This window comes from Schistocerca piceifrons, chromosome 3 (assembly GCF_021461385.2).
Source record: "Schistocerca piceifrons isolate TAMUIC-IGC-003096 chromosome 3, iqSchPice1.1, whole genome shotgun sequence".
NCBI classification, from domain to species: domain Eukaryota; kingdom Metazoa; phylum Arthropoda; class Insecta; order Orthoptera; family Acrididae; genus Schistocerca; species Schistocerca piceifrons.
Genome location: NC_060140.1, coordinates 295446588 through 295468012, shown reverse-complemented (window position 1 = coordinate 295468012; position 21425 = coordinate 295446588). Strand labels below are relative to the sequence as shown.

Here is a 21425-nt window from a genome sequence, read left to right as displayed (position 1 = left end):
AAAATATTTTGTTGACTTGAATGTACATAGGGAGAAATGACCACCATAAAAAATAAGACAAATCAAAGCTTGCTCAGAAAGATTTATGTGTTCATTTTTCCCGCTTGCTATTCAAGAGTGGAATAGCTGAAAAATATTATAAAAATGGTTCTTGAGCCTCCTGCCAAGCATTTGAGTGTGAATTGCAGAGCAGTCATGCAGACGTAGATGTAGATGTTACCCATTCACCATCAAGATAGTGTCACCAGCCAAGTCAGATGTTCTGGAGGGCACTATGACATCAAGGTGTACCGGAGGGCACTATGACATCAAGGATCGAGTCCAGGCTAAGGTAGAGACACCAGAGGTGTCACAGCTTATGTCACAAGTGTCTCAACACCACTGCAGGCCAGGGCAGCACTTTTGACTATTTCCTATATACTACTAATCCAAGCAATTTCCAGGTACAATATAAGAATCACTGTTATGCTGCCCGTGGACACCAATATGTCACAGTTATCTCATGTGGCGCTAACACTCACAAGTTATATGAATACTTGCAATTAATAATAATAATAAGCAGCACACAGCACAGATAAATATACAGTTACTGTTCACTCCTTCACAGGTGACTAACTAAACAGGGCATGCAAAACTACATGCAGCTGCTACTGATGGCTGGTTGTCTGTCAGGACTGGATTACTGTTGCATTGTCAACAAAAAGAAATAATGGACAGCAAACTTCAAACTTCATAAACAATGTGTGAACCTTCTCTACATAAAGTACTGTTTGACAAAGATGCCAGTTGCAGTAACACAAGCTTGGCTACATTCTACTTTGGAAACATTACTGAGGTTTAGGGTTTTGTTTGGAAACTTATGAGTAACAGTCTTTCTGCTGTATGAGCAAGGTGATAAAATGGGTTATAGACAATTAATCTTGTTTTAAAATATGCTACATCACATGAAACTAGAATTATAAATTATGAACTTATGTCGTGTAAAAAAATGAACTTGACAGATTATAGGATCCTGTGCATTTATGCTCAACTATTATTTGAAAATGTTACAATTACTATTATGCTAACAGTAATTAAAAAACACTAGCTTGACACAGTACTGCTGATTGGGAATTACAGCCCAAGATACCAAAAGTAATGCAAGATGGATGCTAATGTGCAAACCCTTATCTGAAGTGGGACACACATGGAGAAGAAAAACAAATTATATACAAATCATACTCAACTTTTATTGAAGATAAAGTATTAATACTACATACATGATATTTTTTAATCTAATCCTCATATGCATAAAGTAGAGAGTATGTCCACTACCTTCTCCTAAAGCACTGGATCGATTTCAACAAAATTTAGTACACATACTGCTTGCTATAAAAGGGTCAGCAGGAGTGGAGATAACGGCAAGTAAGGTTTTTTCTAGCCCTGCCCTGCACAACATGCTTGTTATGTGGGTAGTGTTGGCATGCCTTGCAGGGGCTAAATGTGCAGATGGGTACAGCTGAGCAGAGAGATGGAGGAGTGGAGAGATGGTGGAGAGAGGGGAGGAGAAAGTTGACAGACAAAGGGGGAAGAGAAGAAGGACAAACAGAGAGAGTGTGGAGGAGGATGAGCTGGACAGAGGGAGGGGGACGAGAAGATGAACAAAGAAAAGGGCAAGGAGATGGTTAACAGAGAGTGGGATTGGTTGAGATTTACAGAGGGAGAGGGAGAGGAAGCAGAGCTGGTCAGAGAGGGGGGAGGGGGAGGAGGTGGACAGTGAGAGGGGGAGACGCAGAATCAGATGAAAAGTGTATAGGAATACTGGGCAGTTGGAAAAGGAAGGGGGGGGGGGGGGGGTGGGAGGATGTGGACAGAAAACGGCAGAGAAGATTATAGACAGAGGGAAGGGAGGAAGATATGGTTGGAGGGAAGGGGCAGAGGAGATAGTCAGAGAGGGGTGAGGGAGGAGGAGATGGAGAGACAGACACGACTGGGTAGGAGGTTCAAATGGCTCTGAGCACTATGGGACTTAACTTCTAAGGTCATCAGTCCCCTAGAACTTAGAACTACTTAAACCTAACTAACCTAAGGACGTCACAAACATCCATGCCCGAGGCAGGATTCGAACCTGCGACCGTAGCAGTCGCGCGGTTCCGGACTGAGCGCCTAGAACCGCTAGACCACCGAGGCCGGCCTGGGTAGGAAGAAATGGACATAGATGGGAGGATGGGGTGAACAGAGAGATGGGGTAGGAAGAGATGGACAGAAAGAGGAGTGAGAAGAAGATGTGTACAATGAAAAAATGAAATAATCATGTGGCATTGATGGCAGGGAGGCCCCATCCATGGAAGTTCAGCTGCCGAGTTGCAAGCCTTTGTTCAGGTGGTGCCACAATGGGTGACTTGCATGCCAGTGATGATGAAATGATGATGAGGACAACACAAAACCAAGTCAACAAGTGGAGAAATTCTCCAACCTGGCCAGGAATTGAACATGGGCCCACTGTATGGTACACTAACACGTTACCACTCAGCTTAACAAGTGGATGATGTATGCATTGTGTGAGTCGAACCTACAAGCAAGTGAAGCCACTGGAAAAAAGCTAGATAAAAATAAAATCTGTTTAACATTTACACTTATTTTATTATTATTATAATATTTGAGTGGTTTCTAATTGTTTTGTATACCCAGGGTTCCAAACAATAAAATTACGCCAGTAAAAATAAGACTGTACTTGAGATGGATGGAAAGGAAATTGATGGGATCTATTCACAGGAACCATCTGTGCATTCATTTCAAGTAATTTAGAGAATCTCTGCACCAAACTGCAATTTATGACAAATGCAGTGCAACTATGAGTTTAGTCCACATCTGTCCTGCTTCAAGATCTTGGAGGATCAAAATCATGTCTCTGTGGCATTATAAGCTTACTCGACAAAATATTAGTTCCTGTTTAAAAAGTACACTGGTTCCTTAGAGGTACTGTAGATGGTGTAGAAACTGGTGGTCATGTGGCCCTTCACTGCTGATAAGTCATAGCAGGGGTATGGTGTTTATGTTCCAGTCAGTTGCATCAAATCAGCACAGTAAGCTGGTTTAATGGAGACATGACTGAATGGCGGAAAGGAGCTATTGGATTTGGATGTGTCCACGACCACACTATGAATGCAGCTGCCTTGTTTGCTGGTGTTCATTGTGGATTGTCCATCTACAAGAAATGATGTATAACTCACAGCCATGTAACAGAGGCCGGAAACATATCAGAAGTGATACCATGTTGTGTCAGCTTGACAAGAACAACACTGCAAAGAAAACTGCATGCACTGGGCATTTAGAGTTGCAAAACTAAAAAAAAACCATTGCCCCCAGATGCACATAAAGCTGCACATTTCAATTAAGCTTTTGTTTATAGCTGATTGGAAGCATGTAGTGTAATTTGATAGGTTGTGATTTTGCCTCTTTCTAAATGACACAAGCTGTCAAGAACACCAGTGACCCAGCAAATGGTTTAACTTGTGGTGTGCAGACAGGTAGTAGTTTCGTGATGTTTTAGGAATGTCTTTAGTACCATGATCTGCGCCCACACTTTCAGATTACTGTGAATATGAACCAGGAAGTTAATTTTGAATTCTCAGTGAACAAGTGTTGCCCTTCCTCGCACACCTTCACGATGAATATGCTATGGACACTCTCATCTTCCAACATACCAACAACCATGTTCACAGAGCTGCTTTGATGTACACTCAGGCACCCTACTGCACCTTGTCTGGCTAGCTAAATCACTCTATTGTAATCCCACAGATAATGTCTAGGACTGTCTGGAACAGGTTGGTTGGTTTAAAAGAAAGGGGAGAAGGGACCAAACTGGTAGGTCATCAGTCCCTTGTTCCGAATAAAACAATGCCACAAGGGTGAGAAGGAAACAAATGAAACTTACAACACAAAACAAAAGAAAGGAAAAACCACAAGAATGACGGAAAGGCAACAAACACTTAAATGGACAAAAGGGGACAATAAAACCACAGAGACGCAAGAAACAGGGAGAAGAGATTAAAATAAAAAAGCAGGTTACCATGACTGGCTGACCATAAGAATAGAAAGAAGCCAGCCAGCCACTCTGGCACATTAAAACCTCCACCCTGAAAGCTCTAGGGTGGAGGACACACAGGGACAAAGGGCATGGGCTAAAATTTAGATCAAATGATAAAACCCACTCTCATAAATAAAACGTAAAACTAAATCATCCAATGAGGCGTTGTCAGATAAAATTAGTGGCAACGAGTCCAGTAATTGAAGATTTCGTTGCGGGGCAGTCAAAGTGGGACAGTGCATCAGAATATGCGCCACTGTCAACCGGGTGCCGCATTGACACTGAGACAGGTCTTCATGGCGCAGGAGGTAGCCTTGGGTCACCCAAGCGTGGCCAATGTGGAGCCAGCAGAGAACCACAGAGACCATGAGAGAGGCCCGCATGGAGGACTGTCACACATACATAGTCTCCTTAATGGCACGCAGTTTGTTGTGCATACTGAGATTAGTCCATTCCGTCTCCCAAAGCTGAAAAACCTTGCAGCACAATAATGATCACAGGTCAGTTACGGGGATATCAATCTCCACAAGTGGATTCTGTTTAGCCTGTTTTGCCAGCCTGTCAGCAAGTTCATTTCCCATGATTCCGACATGGCCTAGGGTCTACACAAACACCACGGAACAACAGGACCATTCCAGGGCACATAGGAACTCCTGGATGGTTGCTACCAAAGGATGGCAAGGGTAGTATTGGTCAATAGCTTGTAGGCTGCTCAAGGAGTCAGTAACAAGAGAAATGAGTCAGCAGGGCATGAGCAGATGTGCTCAAGAGCACGGAGCACGAGATATGGCCACCAACTCTTCAGTGAAAACACTGCAGCCATCTGTCAAGGAGTGCTGTTCAATATGTCCTCCATGAACTTATGCAAAGCCAACGTGACCATCAACCACTGAGCCATTGGTGTAAACCACTTTATGGCCCTGGCACATGTCAAGGATCGAGAGGAAGTGACAGCGGAGAGCCACAGGGTTAATGGAGTTCTTAGAGCCATTTGAAAGGTGAAGGCGAATCTTCAGCCTAGGTTTACACCATGGAGGTGTACGTGAATGGATCTCAAGGAGAGGACGCCAGTTCAGAGAGAAGGGACAGGACGTGAACTGCAATCATGAGCCCTGACCTGGGATGCTGATGTGTGAGATGATAGGTGGGAAAAGGAAACAGTAATTCAGATGCACAGGAGAACTACAAATGTGTGCAACATAACTGGCGAGCAGTTGTGCACATTGGATCTGGGATGGAGGGACTCCAGCCTCCACCAAGACACTGCACACTGGACTCATTCTAAAAGCTCCCATTGCTAGGCGAACACTGCAGAGGTGCACTGGGTTGAGTAAATGCAATGCTGAGGGCGCCGCCGAATGGTAAACCAGACTCCTATAGTCAAGGCAGGATTGAACAAGGGCTCTGTAGAGCTGCAGCAGTGTAGAGCAATCTGCACCCCAGTTGGTGTTGCTCAGGCAGTGGAGGGCATTGAGTTGCTGCCAGCACTTCCGCTTAAGCTGACAAAGGTGAGGTACCATGACTGGGCATTATGAATGGCTCCCTGTAAGTGCCGCTCAGCAACACCAGTACTGGAGGAGCAATACAAAATGTGGAAGTCATCAGCATACAGATAAGGTAAGACTGAAAGCCCTACAGCTGCTGCTAGACTGTTAATAGCCACTAAAAACAGAGACACACTCAATACAGAGCCCTGTGGAACGTCATTCTCCTGAATATGGGGGGAACTATGGAAGGCACCAAGCTGGACATGGAAAGTATGGAGCAACAGGAAGTTTCGGATAAAAATTGGTAGCAGGCACCAGAGACCCCCCTCATACAAGGTGGCAAGGGTATGATGTCGCCAGGTCATGTCGTATGCTTTACGTAAGTCAAAAAAGATGGCAACCAGTTGTTGGCATCTGCAAAAGGCTGTTCAGATGGCAGACTCAAGGGACACAAGATTATCAGTGGCAGAGCAACCCTGGTGGAAGCTGCCCTGACATGGAGCCAGTAGGCCACGTGACTCCAGTACCCAACCCAACCGCCGACACACCATATGTTCTAGCAGCTGACAACGAATGTTGGTGAGGCTGATGGGTCAATAGCTATCCACATCAAGTGGGTTCTTACTGAGTTTGATCACCAGAATGATGGTGTTCTCCCACCATTGCGATGAAAAGGTGCCATCGCACCAGATCCAGTTGAAGATGATGAGGAGATGTCATTTGTAGTCAGATGAGAGATGTTTAATCATCTGACTGTGGATACGATCTGGCCCAGGAGGTGTGTCGGGGCAATGTGCAAGGGCACTGAGGAGCTCCCACTCTGTGAATGGGTGGTTATGGGGTTCACTGTGGCGTGTAGTGAATGAGAGGACTTTCCTTTCCACCCACCCTTTGAGGGTGCGAAAGGCTGAGGGGTAATTCTCCGATGCAGAGGCTCGAGCATAGTGCTCAGCAAAGTGCTCGGCAATGATGTTTGCATTGGTACATAACATACCATTCATGTTAACTCAAGGGACACTTGTTGGGGTCTGGTACCCAGAAGGATGTCTGATCTTTGTCCAGCCTTGGGAATGTGACGTATGGCACCCAACGGTTGACAAGTTCCTCTCCCAACACTCCTGTTTCCGTTGTTTTATAAACTGGTGAACGCGGGCACGGTGCCACTTAAAGGCTATTAGGTGCTCTAGGGAAGGGTGCCGCTTATGTCACAGTAGAGCTCGTCGATGCTCTTTAATTGCCTCAGTGACTTCCAGAGAGCACCAATGGACTGTCTTTTGCTGGGGGAACCCTAAAGAATGAGGGATCGCACTTTCCACCGCAGAAACGATTGTTAATAGCAACCTGCTCAACGACAACATCGATGGCACCATGTGGGGGAGATTCAAGTAACAGCAGAGGTGAAGGCTACCCAGTCTGCATTGTTTAAAGCCCATCTGGATAGGCGTCCATGGGCATGACGCAGAGGTAGTGACAGCAAGATGGGTAAATGGTCACTACCACACAAGTCGTCATGAGTTCTCCAGTGGATAGATGGGAGAAGGCCAGGACTGCAGACCGAGAGATCAATGGCCGAATATTTGCCATATGCCACATGAAATGTGTGGAGGCACCTGTGTTTAAGAGGCAGAGGTTGAGGTGGGGCAGCAAATTTTTGACATCTCTACCTCGGTCAGTAAGCACAGTGCCGCCCAACAAGGTGTTCTGGGCATTAAAATCTCCCAAAAATAGGAAAGGTTTAGTGAGTTGATCAATCTGTGCAGCCAATACGTTCAGAGGTCCTGCACCATCTGCAGACAGTTATTTCCTGTGTCATCCGTATCCTGACAGCCACAGCTTCAAGGGGAGTTTGAAGGGGCACAGGTTCACTACATACTGAGTTCAGGACATAGACGAGAACTCCACCTGACACTGTTATATTTGCTATGGTTCTTGTGATATCATCTGTAGTTGCAAAGGGTAGGGGTCCCAATTCCCGGGTACCAGGTTTCCTGGAGGGCAATGCGGTAAGCAGGTGTAAAGCTTAACAGTTGATATGGCTCAGCCACGTGGTGGAAAAACCACTGCAATTCCACTGGAGGATGACTTGATCGTGAGACTGGGAAGGCATAAGACACCCAATGAGGCAGTCTACACAAGTGGGGTCACCTGCTGTCACCGGATGAGTACCTCTGCGATCAACATTCATTGTGTCTGAGGGCCCAGAGAGATTTAGGTCCTCAGTGGACCCCAGAATCTTCACTTCATCCACAGACACAGAGCTTGTAGGTAGCGGTGGTGTGGGTGCCACCACAGTGTCTTGGTTCTTGGGGCCCTTTTTCATTTTCGGTTTTTCTTGCTGCTCCTTAGGTTTGTCCAGCTGGGAGGGCTTCACTGATTGAGTCTAAGGAACTGAGGAGGACCATGAAGCCCTAAGACCAGCTACCTGTGGTTGCTTCAGCCACTGGTGGGTGTCAGCTATACCACTAGTAGGAACCTGGAAAGGGAGTGACCCAATGGATCCCTTCCTAGCAAGAGGAGCCAAAGAAGACGTACACTTCTCCGGCTGAGAAGTGGGGACTGTTGTCCCTGATGGTTGGAGGGGGGGGGGGGGGGGGTGTTGCTCCCAAAGTAGGTGTTGCAGGAACAACAGGGAGGGAAGTGCCCCCCACCATCAAGGGGGCAGGTGGAGTCTGGCAGCTCTGAGAGCCAACTGTATGCGGCAGAACGGAAGGTGGTAGAACCATTGTCATAGTGGTGGTATAGGTTGGCATCATACACACAATATGTAGCCTCTCATATTTTCTCTTAGCCCCAGTGTACGTCAGTCGATCCAAGGTCTTGTATTCCATTATTTTCCTTTCTTTCTGGAAAATCCTGCAGTCTGGTGAGCAAGATGAATGGTGCTCCCCACAGTTGACACAGATGGGAGGCAGGGTACATGGAGTATTGGGATGTGAAGTACATCCACAATCCTGACAGGTGATGGTGGAAGTACAGCGGGAAGACATATGGCCGAACTTCCAGCACTTGGAAAGCACCACATTGAGGGAGGGACATATGGCTTCACATCACTGTGGTAGACCATCACCTTGACCTTCTCAGGTAAGGTGTCACCCTTGAAGGCCAAGATAGAGGCACTGGTGGCAACCTGATTATCCCTCGGATACTGACAGACACACCAGTCTAAATGAACACCTCACTGCTCTAAATTGGTGCACAGCTCATTGTCAGACTGCAAAAGAAGGTCCCTGTGAAATACGATACCCCGGACCACATTTAAGCTCTGATGGGGTGTGATGGTAACAGAAACATCCCCCAGCTTGTCACAAGTGAGTAATGCCCCTAACTGCACAGAGGATGCTGTTTTTACCAAGACTGACTCTGACAGCATTTTGGACAAACCCTCCACCTCCCCAAACCTGTCCTCTAAATGCTCCCCAAAAAACTGAGGCTTCATGGACATAAAAGATTCCCCCTCAACTCTTGTACATAACGAGGTACCGGGGCGAATAAGCTTCACTGCCATCCTTGGCCTGATGTTCCTCCCATGGTGTGGTCAGGGAGGGGAACAATTAGGGGTCACATTTCTTAGCATTGAAGGTAGACCTCAACTGCTTAGAGATTGCTGGTGGTGGACAACTAGCAAGAGATGATGTAATACACTTCATCACATGTCATCCATCCTGATGCCACCCACTCTGACCAGGAGCCCTCCCCAAGGGTGTCAACCAGCTGCAGCAAAGGACACCTGGCAGGATGGCCACTGCTGGGAGTCCTGATGCCCCAGGGGGATGGGCATCTACTCCTTGGTATACATGGGGAGTTAATGGCAAAGGCATCAGCAGAGTGATTCCCATGTGGTCAGGGGGCTACAACCAACAGGGTACATGGCAGCCCCACCACAATGGACTAGCTCAATATCAGGTGCAACCAAGTAAACAAGTCCATTATCATTGTCAGTGAAGAAAACGATTCTGCACAGTTGATAGAAAAATATGCACCCAGGAGGGTGACCTCGCCCAGCAGTTTGAGAATGAGCAGAAGTGCAGATCCACATCAATGAAGGATGCGAGAGGTCTCAGCGCATGGTGGACACGATGCACCATGTAAGGCAAATTTTGAAAAATGGAGGTCAAACCCTACAGGGGACCATCACATAAAGGCCAAAACATGTGACACTCGTTTTAGTTGCCTCTCATGAGGCAGGAATACCTTGGTCCTATTCTAACCCCTGGACCCGCACAGGAAACACAGGAATCAATATCCCAACAATTGGGTACCTCTACAGGATCTAATCAAGTGTGTGTGGCATCACCTGGATTAGCATACCTGAAGAAACACATGGGCCCTTTTCCTTGTCAAACTGAGGCTGTTATCAAGGTTAGAGATGATGTTACATCGTTTTAGTGTAATGTTTCCTGAGGGTGATTTATTTTTTTGTCCAGTGTGCTTAATGTATACTTCACCAATGGGAATATACTCTGCTTGCAAGAAAATTGCAAAACAACTTCGGTGTAATGACTGCTTTTCATGTTCTTTGAATCACATGTCTACTTCATTATCCCAATAGCACAAATCTTGTTAGATGGCTGTCTTGACAGTGATTGATTTATTCTGTTTACAATTTGTGGGCTTTCAATTAATAAATAAAATGGTGATAGTGTGTGGTGGCCCTCAACTATGCACCCATTGACTCAAAGTTGAAATATTGAAAGTTTTGGCTGGCTTTGTTGTCTAGGGGCAGGGATACGTAGTTGTCGTATTACAAGCCAAATTCTGCTGAGTCTACAGTACCCAATATGAATATGCACATGAATTGAATGGTCGAAGGTTCCTGTCACTCAGCAATTGCGAATTTTGAACATAATATAGACGTTTATAAATGAAAGATTGCAATTAAATAAAATCTGCAGGTACCATCTCAATGAATTCAAATGATGAGTATGATAGTAGAAGTATTTTTTAGAATGTGGTATATTACTGCAAAACACTTATTGGTGTCAATGGTCCAGCAATTAAATAAAATATAAATTGAACAACAGGGAAACAACAGATTCCTACAGCATGTAATTAGTCATGAACAACAACATACCTCACGAGATATTCACTTCTAAATGCACACTATGTCTTAACTGTAGAAGCCATAGAAATCTCACAAGTGCACAAGTTGGCACAAAAGTAGGCCAGTAGCCTAACGTCTCTGTGTTTTCTAAAACACAGTAAATAATTAACCAATTTCTTCATGAATAGTGTATATCAGATATAAACAAAGACGTAGATGAATAAATATATTTTAAGTATGCTGCTACCATTTTTTCGTGTAACTGTGGAGTACTTATAGCTTGACGCAATCGGTAGTAATCGACCCCTTTGACCTCCAATAACTTATGTACTATTCAAGTTACATGCCTGTAATTCATGCCAATTTAGGTTTACACTAATAGCTTTCTAAAGACATGTTGCTTGATGAAATTGGATGAGCCATTTAGATTTTGGAAATTTGTTGCTATATTGAAAATCTGATTACACCATCAGAATTATCGTGCAAATAATGGTAATGTACAACTCACCTGTTACCTCACAAGTTTCCTTTTTCTGCAGTTATGCAATACATCTGGACACTTGTGTAAGCAGACTATGAAAATAGGTGATGTGAGTCATATTGGTTGGTCGTGAAGTTTGGCCTTTGTGACAACCCTGTGGAATCAATAAGTGAGAAGTGTGTCCCACCTGGTAGTCCTTGCTGGGCTCAGACTCAGGTCTGGAGAGTGCGTTGATCTTGTCCCTGGAGCGGGCATGCCGGCGGATGACAAAGAGGGCTGCAGCAGCAGCCAGCACAGCTCCCAGCATGCCACAGACTAGCAGTGTTGCAACCAACAGCTCGTGGTCGTTGCGTGCCAGGCTTGTCTGGATCACCGATGGCAGCTTCGCCTGTCACAAAGAAGCATCACTACTGTGAGTGTTCACAGAGATTTAAGTGGTGTATATACACAGGTACTAGGACAGTCTCGGGTCTGTCTACTTCAGTATAATAAGGGTTTCAAAGTCACCTGCCCCCCTCCCCCCTCAAAGTCACTCTCTCCCCTATACCTTCACTCCCCCTCCCCTGCCCATGTGTGCCCATGTGGCTTCTAAACAATGCTGCTCTAACACAAACAATTCAGTCCTGTATGCCCTATTATTATTATTTATTTGAACAATTATGCAGGTGCAGATAGTGTTGTGAATGTCAGAGCAGGCAGCTGTTGCTACAGGTGTGTCTTACACACGTGGACCTGTAGCGTCTGATTGACTGAGGACTCACACTGCCTCGCTCACAGCAGCTGCCAATTGATGGCACTTTGGGATTAGGGATAGCATCAATCCCAGCAGCCTGAGGCCTGCCATCTCTGAAACAATTTTGGCTGGTCTACAATAGTGTAATGAACAAGGCACACCAGTCTGAGCTAAAAGGAAGAATAGCATACCAAAAGTATCTGCTTGTTTTCCCATACACATTGGGGGATAGCTACGTATGTTAAATAATGATGACATGCCAGTGTATGGTACTTTTATAACGTAGTCAGGTGTGAGTTATTGAATGTGGTGTGACCTGATGTGTCTAGCTGAATCTTGTCTGGTTAGGTTGTACTGTGAGTGAGGTGCCATGTGCCTACTGTTGGGGTACGTAGTAATGAGATGTCTCGGGCTGCCAGTCCATGACTATGATCGGTCACATAGTCAGACTGCAAGAAAAAATAAGTTGAATTTTTTAAAGTTGCAGTTAGTTGATTCCATGTTCCATGGATCATTTTGGACAATACATCTTTATGATGTGAAATGAGTCATTTTACATTCACATTACAAATTAATTTGTAAATATGGCCATATGTGAGTTAATAATTCCCACCGATCACCTTTTATTCATTACAATAATAGAAATTCTTCTATGGAATAGAAGGCGTTGCCGAGAAGAAATTTTACTTTGCTGTCTGTCAGACATTTTATATCACAGGGTTAGTAATCAAAAATTTTACATAAATCATTATGCACCCCTTTTTGTGCTAAAGACAAGCTTAATGTGGAGTAATGAATGTCATTTTTCCTTCTGGTATTGTAATTATGAACATCACTGTTTCTTTTGAACTGCAGGGAATTATTTACAAAAAACTTCACGAGGGAGTAAATATACTGAGAAGCAGTAGTCAGTATGCCCAACTACTTAAACAGATGTCTATAAGATGACTATGATGAGTACCACATATTATTCTTACAGCATGTTTTTTAAGCAATGAAGAATTTCTTTCTTAAAGATGAGTTAACCCAGAACATTATTCCGAATGACATGTTGAATGAAAATGTGCAAAATACGTCAACTTACTGATAGGTCTCTCTCCAAGATTTGCATTGATTCTAAGCACAAATGTGGCTGAACTAAGTTGTTTTAAGAGTTCCAAAATGTGCTTTTACCAGTTTAAATTCTCACAATATAGACACCTAAAAATTTTGAAGTTTTCATCCTATTTATTATTTCCTCACCATGCATTAACATGTCAAAAAAAAAAAAAAGAAAGTTCAGACAGAATGTAACTATTAGTTCATGCAGGATAATCATAGACTGTCGATATACAGGGCTATTACAAATGATTGAAGCGATTTCATAAATTCACTGTAGCTCCATTCATTGACATATGGTCACGACACACTACAGATAGGTAGAAAAACTCATAAAGTTTTGTTCAGCTGAAGCTGCACTTCAGGTTTCTGCCGCCAGAGCGCTCGAGAGCGCAGTGAGACAAAATGGCGACAGGAGCCGAGAAAGCGTATGTCGTGCTTGAAATGCACTCACATCAGTCAGTCATAACAGTGCAACGACACTTCAGGACGAAGTTCAACAAAGATCCACCAACTGCTAACTCCATTTGGCGATGGTATGCGCAGTTTAAAGCTTCTGGATGCCTCTGTAAGGGGAAATCAACGGGTCGGCCTGCAGTGAGCGAAGAAACGGTTGAACGCGTGTGGGCAAGTTTCACGCGTAGCCCGCGGAAGTCGACGAATAAAGCAAGCAGGGAGCTAAACGTGCCACAGCCGACGGTTTGGAAAATCTTACGGAAAAGGCTAAAGCAAAAGCCTTACTGTTTACAATTGCTACAAGCCCTGACACCCGATGACAAAGTCAAACGCTTTGAATTTTCGCCGCGGTTGCAACAGCTCATGGATGAGGATGCATTCAGTGCGAAACTTGTTTTCAGTGATGAAGCAACGTTTTCTCTTAATGGTGAAGCGAACAGACACAATGTGCGAATGTGGGCGGTATAGAATCCTCACGCATTTGTGCAGCAAATTCGCAATTCACCAAAAGTTAACGTGTTTTGTGCAATCTCACGGTTTAAAGTTTATGGCCCCTTTTTCTTCTGCGAAAAAAACGTTACAGGACACCTGTATCTGGACATGCTGGAAAATTGGCTCATGCCACAACTGGAGACCGACAGCGCCAACGTCATCTTTCAACAGGATGATGCTCCACCGCACTTCCATCATGATGTTCGGCATTTCTTAAACAGGAGATTGGAAAACCGATGGATCGGTTGTGGTGGAGATCGTGATCAGCAATTCATGTCATGGCCTCCACGCTCTCCCGACTTAACCCCATGCGATTTCTTTCTGTGGGGTTATGTGAAAGATTCAGTGTTTAAACCTCCTCTACCAAGAAACGTGCCAGAACTGCGAGCTCGCATCAACGATGCTTTCGAACTCATTGATGGGGACATGCTGCGCCGAGTGTGGGAGGAACTTGATTATCGGCTTGATGTCTGCCGAATCACTAAAGGGGCACATATCGAACATTTGTGAGTGCCTAAAAAAACTTTTTGAGTTTTTGTATGTGTGTACAAAGCATTGTGAAAATATCTCAAATAATAAAGTTATTGTAGAGCTGTGAAATCGCTTCAATCATTTGTAATAACGCTGTACATGTGTGTCTACACTGGAGACACTGCTGTTGCAAGTGACATAATTGAGTATCCTCTAACGAAACCATTGTCTGAACCTTCATGCATGAAAATATTACACTTCAATACAACATAAAGTTTTGATGTCAGTGAGAGCAAATAAGTTCAGATTGGTACCAGAATGCTTATTCATTCCAGTGGTGGTTTTCAAACATCCTCCATGCTGCAAAGTAAAATGACATTATCCAGTAATGAGTGGCTCCATATACACAATAATCTGATGCTATTTGAAACCATGTTCAGCAGAAGTAGTCAGACTTCCACACAAAGGTCCTCATATGTGGCCAACAATTCAGCTCACATTTGATAGCTCACTTGAGTACAACCTAAAATGAGAGACTGTATGATATTTTGGCTCAATACCTGCATCCCTCCTCCAACTGGTTTTTGGGAAAACCACCCCTAAATTTCATGATGCCAATTAACTGAAAATTGACAGGATTGATAGAAAATTGAAAACTGAGCAGCTTTCATCATCATGTATGGGATCAAATTACTCTCTCCACATACTTGGTATTATAAGCCTCATTGGGTCATTGAGGCACTCGTAGTCTTGCATCACTTGATTATGCTTAAAACTAGAAACTGAGGAAATAAATTTTTATGACTGCTGATGTGCCAAAAGTTCAACAAAAGTGCCACTGACAGAACAACCAAGCCATCAGGCTGCATAGCAGAGAACCTGGATTTGAATCTCAAATGCAGTCTGCAATTTTTCTTCCCCCCCCCCCCATATTGGTTGGAATAGGAGGGTTAATAAGGTAAGTAAATCAATAGGGAACAATAAAAAGGGAGACAAATAAATTTCTCAGGTGACTTGGATTAGCACAGAATTTAGATTTTAAGCTGCGTTGTATGGAAACGATTTCAAGTAAGACTGCATTGAACTTGTCTCAAGGCACCACAGACAGCTGACCTACACTTGTTTACATTGAGGTGGGGGATAGAATGCACACAGGGATAATTATGTTGGCCTCATTGCCCATTCCTTACAAAAAAAGTGAGTGTTTCCATTCTCCATTATTAGTCTGTTGTGAACGTTTAGTATACTTGTAGTGAATTTTTAAACAATGGAATTTATTTATTATTATTATTTATTAATTATTGTAGTGAAATTTTATCGTATTTCCACAGGATAAAATACTTTTTGTGATATAATATGATGATTATCTGAAAATAATATAACACTTATACAGTATGTAATTTGTAGTAAATCACTTTTTTGTTTATGCAAGTTTATTTTACAATTTTTCATCTCCACAATCTTAATAATGGAGGATGTACAGCCCTCTACCAGTGATGAAATAAATATCTGAGATCCTGTCACAGACAATGGGAAGCGTGAAGTGGCCAACACTGTATATTGGCTTGCACAACTGTTGCAACACAGATGTATTATCAATGCACTACTAGAAACAGGCAGTTTATTTCTCAGCATTCCAAACTAAGAGGAGCGGCTATAATCGAGTGATGTTTGGAACTGAAGAACAAAGTCATTTTTGTTGATGTCGAAGAACTGCATCATGGAGACGGTACAAAAGGTGGAAAGTGCTGAGAACCATGAATGTGAAATCAGTTGTAATGTTATGGAAATCTCCATGTTCAGTCAAGCTGTGCTTCACTAATTACAGGCGAGTGCTATGAACTGGTAACCAAATGAGTTGAACTGTGAAGCTGTACCCCCTGAAGTAAAAGCAAGAGCAGTAGATTAGGTAAGAAGTATCCAGGTTGGAACATTGCAAAAGAATGAATCAACAGCAGTCCTGAAAAGGAAGAAAGATTTAAAATTGTGGAAAACAGGTATCATTAAAGGAGGGACAAGGTATGACAGATATGTCAATAAATAAGTGGACAGTTTATCGATTTGTCAAATCTCATCCTCATAAGGAGAATGTGACAATGAGAATACTCCAGCAGTGGGCTGCAGGTGCAGCACTTCAGTGTCTAACCAACATAGATTTTAATTTGCTGCATCATTATCTTGGCAAGAAATTAAAAATTGGATCATAAAATTAGTCAATGGCATGTCATGAAATACGTCTTTACACACGGAGGTAGAAAATATAGAGGATATATACAATTTGCAGCAATTTCAGCAAGCAGATGGTGTCAATGTAGAATTTAATGTGATTGTGTGATTGATATCCACCAGACAAGATGCAAATACCCGACAAACATTTGATGCACATTAATGCATAAGAAATAAATATGAATTCTTGTTGCAGTTGGTAATATACATAAAATAACAAATCTGTACAAGGTTCAATATTCTATCAAAGCATCTGGAAAACCGTTGCCTAACTTTTTTTTTTTTTCTGACAAGAGACCAATGATATATTTGCCCCTTGGGTTATAGAACAGGCCAACTGTTTAACCAACTCTTTAAAAACATTTATGTCACTTGCTCCAAATCTGGAAACCGACAAATTTAATTTACAAAACATATCTTGAGAACATTTTAAAATCATATGTTGCTGATAACAAGTTTTACCTGATATTAGATTCCTGGCATTGACAAACAAACACTGTAACATATGTTACCATGCTTATAGATGATTCTGGTCTATTCTCTTGCATGGTAAAAGTAATACTGCCAAACTGGACACCTGCATGCCAGGAGTGTGATGTTTATTTTTTTCACCAAGATAAAAAAAACTTTATTTTGAAGCTCAAAAATTGCAGTATGCTTCTGGAAACCCAGTAGGAAATGGACAACCACACAAATGCAATAACAATTCACAGCATAACTCATAATCAACTTTCAGTACCAATTTTTCAGATGATGCTACAATATGTATGGTAAGCATAAAAATTGATTCCTGAAAAAGAAATATTTTTAAATGTAAACCAAGATTATTTTCCATTAAGTCTTTCGAAGGAATGATACAGTTGCATGAAGATTGAATTTATTAGATATTCTTGCTACTGCAAGTGTATTTGTCTCAAATGTTTATAGGGAAATGAAATGAAAATGAGCGTTTGGCATCATTGGCCGGGAGGCCTCTTCGGGGCAGGTCTGGCCGCCTTGGTGCTGGTCTTATTACATTCAACGCCACATTGGGTGACCTGCGTGCCAGATGGGGATGAAATGATGATGAAGACAACACAACACCCAGTCCCTGAGCACAGAAAATCCCCGACCCCACCAGGAATCGAACCCGGGCCCGTAGGATGGCAATCTGTCACACTGACCACTCAGCTATTGGGGTGGATAAATGTTTATATGACAACCACCATCCATCTAGCTGTTCGAAGAAAAGTGAGGAAGTGAGGAGATGTAACAGAGTGAGTGAAAGAATCATTTTAAAGTGACTAAGACTAAAATTGTAATTCCTTACCAATCCAAGTTGTTTGAGAAATTTATTTGTCTGCCTTGTTATTACTCCTTATTAAGCCTCCTACTCCTGCCAATTTTGATATAAGGGAAAGAAAAAATGAGCTGCATAGTGCATTTGAGTTTCAAACACAGATTCTTTGACCTCAGCCAAATGCCATGGTTACTGTACTCATGGCACTTTTGTTGAACAACATGTAACTTATAGATACATAAGTGCCAGTTATAAAAGTTAATTTTCTTTATTTCTAGACAAATTATCAATTGCTGACACCATATATAAAAGTGCTCAGTTATCAACTGATCCCATCAATTTTTAGTCTAATCCATGTCATGACTTTAGCGGGTGGTTTTATCAAAACAGGATATTGAGCCAAATATCTTACAGTCTTTCATTTTATGTTGTACACAAGTGACCTGCTAGATACGAGCTGAGTCGGTTGGCTATGTCTAAGGTTTCCCTCTTGTCAGTGGTATTAGATGGTCATACTGTCTGCAGTAGCGATTTCTCACAAGTAGTGAAGATATATAATGATACAGACTGCATGCATTTACAAGAACATATATAAGAAGTTAACATGTAATCTTGCAAGCTGCTGATGAACTCATTTTCTATGAGAATCCATGGAAAAATTTGGTGCAGCTTATAAGTAAGATTATACAGTAAGCTGAGGAAATCATTACCCAGCATACTGACGCATACTTTGCATCAGTATGTAATAATATGTATGATTCCAATACAACAGATGTAGGCAGAGAACGATAATAATGTTAATAACATATATATATATATATATATATATATATATACATTTCTTTAAATATGTCTGCTTGTGTCTGTATATGTGTGGATGGATGTGGGTGTGTGTGCGAGTGTATACCCGTCCTTTTATCCCCCTAAGGTAAGTCTTTCCGCTCCCGGGATTGGAATGACTCCTTAAACTCTCCCTTAAAACCCACATCCTTTCGTCTTTCCCTCTCCTTCCCTCTTTCCTGATGAGGCAACAGTTTGTTGCGAAAGCTTGAATTTTGTGTGTATGTTTGTGTTTGTTTGTGTGTCTGTCGACCTGCCAGCACTTTCATTTGGTAAGTCACATCATCTTTGTTTTTAGATATATTTTTCCTACGTGGAATGTTTCCCTCTATTATAACTATAACTATATATATATATATATATATATATATATATATATATATATAAACAAAGATGAGGTGACTTACCGAACGAAAGCGCTGGCAGGTCGATAGACACACAAACAAACACAAACATACACACAAAATTCAAGCTTTCGCAACAAACTGTTGCCTCATCAACAAAGAGGGAAGGAGAGGGGAAGACGAAAGGAAGTGGGTTTTAAGGGAGAGGGTAAGGAGTCATTCCAATCCCGGGAGCGGAAAGACTTACCTTTGGGGGAAAAAAGGACAGGTATACACTCGCACACACGCACATATCCATACACACATACAGCCACAAGCAGACATATTTAAAGACAAAGAGTTTGGGCAGAGATGTCAGTCGAGGCAGAAGTGTAGAGGCAAAGAAGTTGTTGAAAGACAGGTGAGGTATGAGTGGCGGGAACTTGAAATTAGCGGAGATTGAGGCCTGGCGGATGACGAGAAGAGAGGATATACTGAAGGGCAAGTTCCCATCTCCGGAGTTCGGATAGGTTGGTGTTGGTGGGAAGTATCCAGATAACCCGGACGGTGTAACACTGTGCCAAGATGTGCTGGCTGTGCACCAAGGCATGTTTAGCCACAGGGTGATCCTCATTACCAACAAACACTGTCTGCCTGTGTCCATTCATGCGAATGGACAGTTTGTTGCTGGTCATTCCCACATAGAATGCATCACAGTGTAGGCAGGTCAGTTGGTAAATCACGTGGGTGCTTTCACACGTGGCTCTGCCTTTGATCGTGTACACCTTCCTGGTTACAGGACTGGAGTAGGTGGTGGTGGGAGAGTGCATGGGACAGGTTTTGCATCAGGGGCGGTTACAAGGATAGGAGCCAGAGGGTAGGGAAGGTGGTTTGGGGATTTCATAGGGATGAACTAACAGGTTACGAAGGTTAGGTGGACGGCGGAAAGACACTCTTGGCGGAGTGGGGAGGATTTCATGAAGGATGGATCTCATTTCAGGGCAGGATTTGAGGAAGTCGTATCCCTGCTGGAGAGCCACATTCAGAGTCTGGTCCAGTTATGGAAAGTATCCTGTCACAAGTGTGGCACTTTTGTGGTTCTTCTGTGGGGGATTCTGGGTTCGAGGGGACGAGGAAGTGGCTCTGGTTATTTGCTTCTGTACCAGGTCGGGAGGGTAGTTGCGGGATGCGAAAGCTGTTTTCAGGTTGTTGGTGTAATGATTCAGGGATTCCGGACTGGAGCAGATTCGTTTGCCACGAAGACCTAGGCTGTAGGGAAGGGACCGTTTGATGTGGAATGGGTGGCAGCTGTCATAATGGAGGTACTGTTGCTTGTTGGTGGGTTTGATGTGGACGGACGTGTGAAGTTGGCCATTGGACAGGTGGAGGTCAACGTCAAGGAAAGTGGCATGGGATTTGGAGTAGGACCAGGTGAATCTGATGGAACCAAAGGAGTTGAGGTTGGAGAGGAAATTCTGGAGTTGTTCTTCACTGTGAGTCCAGATCATGAAGATACATCACATGATCACACTGACAGAACCACAGGCACATAGACACAGGCAACAGAGCATGCACAATGTCGGCACTAGTATAGTGTATATCCACCTTTCGCAGCAATGCAGGCTGCTATTCTCCCATGGAGACGATCGTAGAGATGCTGGATGTAGTATTGTGGAACGGCTTGCCATGCCATTTCCACCTGGCGCCTCAGTTGGACCAGCGTTCGTGCTGGATGTGCAGACCGCATGAGACGACGCTTCATCCAGTCCCAAACATGCTCAATGGGGGACAGATCCGGAGATCTTGCTGGCCAGGGTAGTTGACTTACACCTTCTAGAGCACGTTGGGTGGCACGGGATACATGCGGACGTGCATTGTCCTGTTGGAACAGCAAGTTCCCTTGCCGGTCTAGGAATGGTAGAACGATGGGTTCGATGACGGTTTGGATGTACCGTGCACTATTCAGTGTCCCCTCGACGATCACCAGTGGTGTACGGCCAGTGTAGGAGATCGCTCCCCACACCATGATGCCGGGTGTTGGCCCTGTGTGCCTCGGTCGTATGCAGTCCTGATTGTGGCGCTCACCTGCACGGCGCCAAATACGCATACGACCATCATTGGCACCAAGGCAGAAGCGACTCTCATCGCTGAAGACGACACGTCTCCATTCGTCCCTCCATTCACGCCTGTCGCGACACCACTGGAGGCAGGCTGCACGATGTTGGGGCGTGAGCGGAAGATGGCCTAACGGTGTGCGGGACCGTAGCCCAGCTTCATGGAGACGGTTGCGAATGGTCCTCGCCGATACCCCAGGAGCAACAGTGTCCCTAATTTGCTGGGAAGTGGCGGTGCGGTCCCCTACGGCACTGCGTAGGATCCTACGGTCTTGGCGTGCATCCGTGCGTCGCTGCGGTCCGGTCCCAGGTCGA

At 43.7% G+C, this 21425-nt stretch overlaps 1 protein-coding gene across 3 annotated transcripts in view; it reads right to left on the bottom strand.

Annotated features, from left to right (window-relative positions):
• Positions 1–21425, bottom strand: part of LOC124789971 (receptor-type tyrosine-protein phosphatase N2) — a 444282-nt gene that overhangs the window by 45449 nt on the left and 377408 nt on the right. For all 3 annotated transcript variants that reach the window (XM_047257507.1, XM_047257508.1, XM_047257509.1), the window contains one exon: positions 11266–11466. In XM_047257507.1, the coding sequence (XP_047113463.1) occupies positions 11266–11466 (201 nt within the window). The remainder of the gene's footprint in view (positions 1–11265; positions 11467–21425) is intronic.